We start from the raw sequence: 2,329 nt of genomic DNA on the forward strand, positions 1-2,329 counted from the left end.
GAGGATATTAGCTCCTCCCCAGCTATGCCCGGGGGCCTGATGATCCTCGGCCGGAACATGCCGACGGCGGCGGCCATGATCGGCGGCCTCGCCAGCTATGCCGCCTCCCTCGGCTAGGTATTGTAACATCCCTCGCTCATCACTTCTTCTCACCATCGTCCCAACCTCCCTTTCTCTCTGCACTTCTTGCTTGTCTTTACTTCATCTTCAATTCGGCGCCGTGCATATACGAGTTACGAACAGATTCAGTGATTAGCTAGCTGCCTGTATTTGTTCTTGTCTGCTTGATTTTGCCAGGACTGTTTTTTTCACGCTTTGTCTTGTCTGTGCATTGTTAATGAGTCGTGGCCGGGTTTCCTTTTCCATGAATCTGTGCTTTTAAATGTTACAAATCTCTTAAAACCTACCATTTCATTTCTTCTACTAGTACGACTACACTGATGAGTTGTAAACGCTAATAGTAGTGGTAGTCGTCATATATATGTTGTCATCCTTCAAAGAAAATAAATTCCATCATCAAACTATACGATACCACCATCAATTTATTTCCGGAAAAGAAGGCATTTAAGTAGGATATAAATAAATGCCAAAAGGGGACTCGTATCTTCAGGATTAAAACCTGCTGCATTGCATGCTCTCACTACTAGTCACAACTCACAACCGACCTACAGTCATCACTCACCTGAGACTGAGACTGAGACTGAGAGTTGATTAAAGTATGGTTGGTGTGGTGAATGAAGGCATTGAGCACTTTCTGCTGCATATATATCTACATATATATTATCTGCTGCTGCACTGCACTAGCTGTATATGTGTAGACTTTTCAAGAAGCCCGGTCATATATCCTTTATTTCTCAAGAAAGCAAGTGTGCTGTGTTCTTCTCCTGATTTGGTTTAAGCTCTCCAATCCTTTTCGCCAATGAACTTAATCGGTACTTGCTCGACTTTATTGCTCCACCATAGTGTACCGAAACTTCCTACAGTCTTACAAGTCAGTACAGATGCTGGCGTCTTAAAACCATAGAAGACCTTTACACAGTTGGTTCACAGCAACAAGTAAATGCACTCGGTTTTTATTTCTACCTAAGGAAACAGTACAAGTGTCCTTAATATTGCAAATGTACTTCCAAGTACGTTGGCAAGCCTGCAGGTAGCCTGCTGCCCAACTTGTCAAATATCTCCTCGGCCTCAATGGCGCCATACCCACCACCGCCACCACTTTCCTCCCACCACCTCCAGCCCGGCGGAACAGACATATTTGGTGACCTTCATCTTCATGGTGCCGCTGCTGGGTTAGACAAAGGGTTGGTAGTTGAGCTCGCCGTGGCCACGATGGAGGACCTGGTGCGGATGGCCCAGCTCGGTGAGCCGCTCTGGACCCCTGCCCTTGTCATAGACAGTGCTACCATTGAGACTCTCAATGAGGAAGAGTATGCCCGCGGGTTCCCCAGGGGCGTTGGTCCGAAGTTGCCGGGGCTCCGATCAGAAGCATCGCGGGAGACCGTCGTGATCATCATGAACCATGTCAACCTCATCGAGATACTCATGGATGTGGTAACCAACTAATTCAGTAACTATTGTGTTAATCCACACGCTCTGATACTTCACTGTGCATTATCTGAGACTGCTATATCCATCCACCTATGTATGAGTGTATGACCCATTTCCATTTTGGTGCAGAACCAGTGGTCGATGCTGTTCTCAAGCATTGTGTCACGGGCTGCAACCCTCGAGGTGCTCTCCACCGGCATTGCCGGCAACTAAAATGGCGCGCTGCAGCTGGTCTGATCTCATTGAAGTTCTGTTCGTTTCATCTTTTGATTTGGTCAAATATTAATTTGTTGTTACTAATGCATGCGCTGTGACTATTGGATGCAGATGACGGCTGAGTTCCAGATGCCGTCACCGCTGGTGCCAACACGTGAGAGCCAGTTCTTGCGCTACTGCAAGCAGTACACAGATGGCAGCTGGCGAGTGTAATTCCTAATTTTTTTTTTTGGAAAATAGATTTGCCGAGTCTAGTTCCTAAAAACACTCGGCAAACAACAATGGTATGCTGAGAAAAAAATTAGTTTTTTCTTTGAAAAATAGGTTTGCCGAGTGTAATTCCCAAAAACACTCGGCAAATAATAATCCTTTGCCGAGTGTATTTTGAAAAAGCACTCGGCAAACCACTTTTTTTGTCGAGTGTCAAATTTGACACTCGGCAAACCATTTGCCGAGCACGTGATAAAAAACACTCGGCAAATAGTTGTTTGCCGACACTATAGATGTCATGTGCTGTTTGTCGAGTGTTTTTTTTTTTTTGTCTTTGCCGAGTGCCTGTGGC

General features: G+C 45.7%; 1 protein-coding gene across 1 annotated transcript; it reads left to right on the plus strand.

Moving 5' to 3' along the window:
• The first annotated feature begins 1,129 nt into the window (after nt 1-1,129).
• Nucleotides 1,130-1,971, plus strand: LOC136482539 (homeobox-leucine zipper protein ROC7-like). Its single transcript, XM_066479746.1, has 3 exons — nt 1,130-1,554; nt 1,681-1,782; nt 1,879-1,971. Exons 1-2 carry the CDS (start codon nt 1,192-1,194, stop codon nt 1,762-1,764), a joined length of 447 nt encoding a protein of 148 aa, XP_066335843.1. The 5' UTR covers nt 1,130-1,191; the 3' UTR covers nt 1,765-1,782; nt 1,879-1,971.
• The last annotated feature ends 358 nt before the right edge of the window (nt 1,972-2,329 follow it).

This window comes from Miscanthus floridulus, chromosome 9 (genome assembly GCF_019320115.1).
Source record: "Miscanthus floridulus cultivar M001 chromosome 9, ASM1932011v1, whole genome shotgun sequence".
Taxonomy (NCBI): domain Eukaryota; kingdom Viridiplantae; phylum Streptophyta; class Magnoliopsida; order Poales; family Poaceae; genus Miscanthus; species Miscanthus floridulus.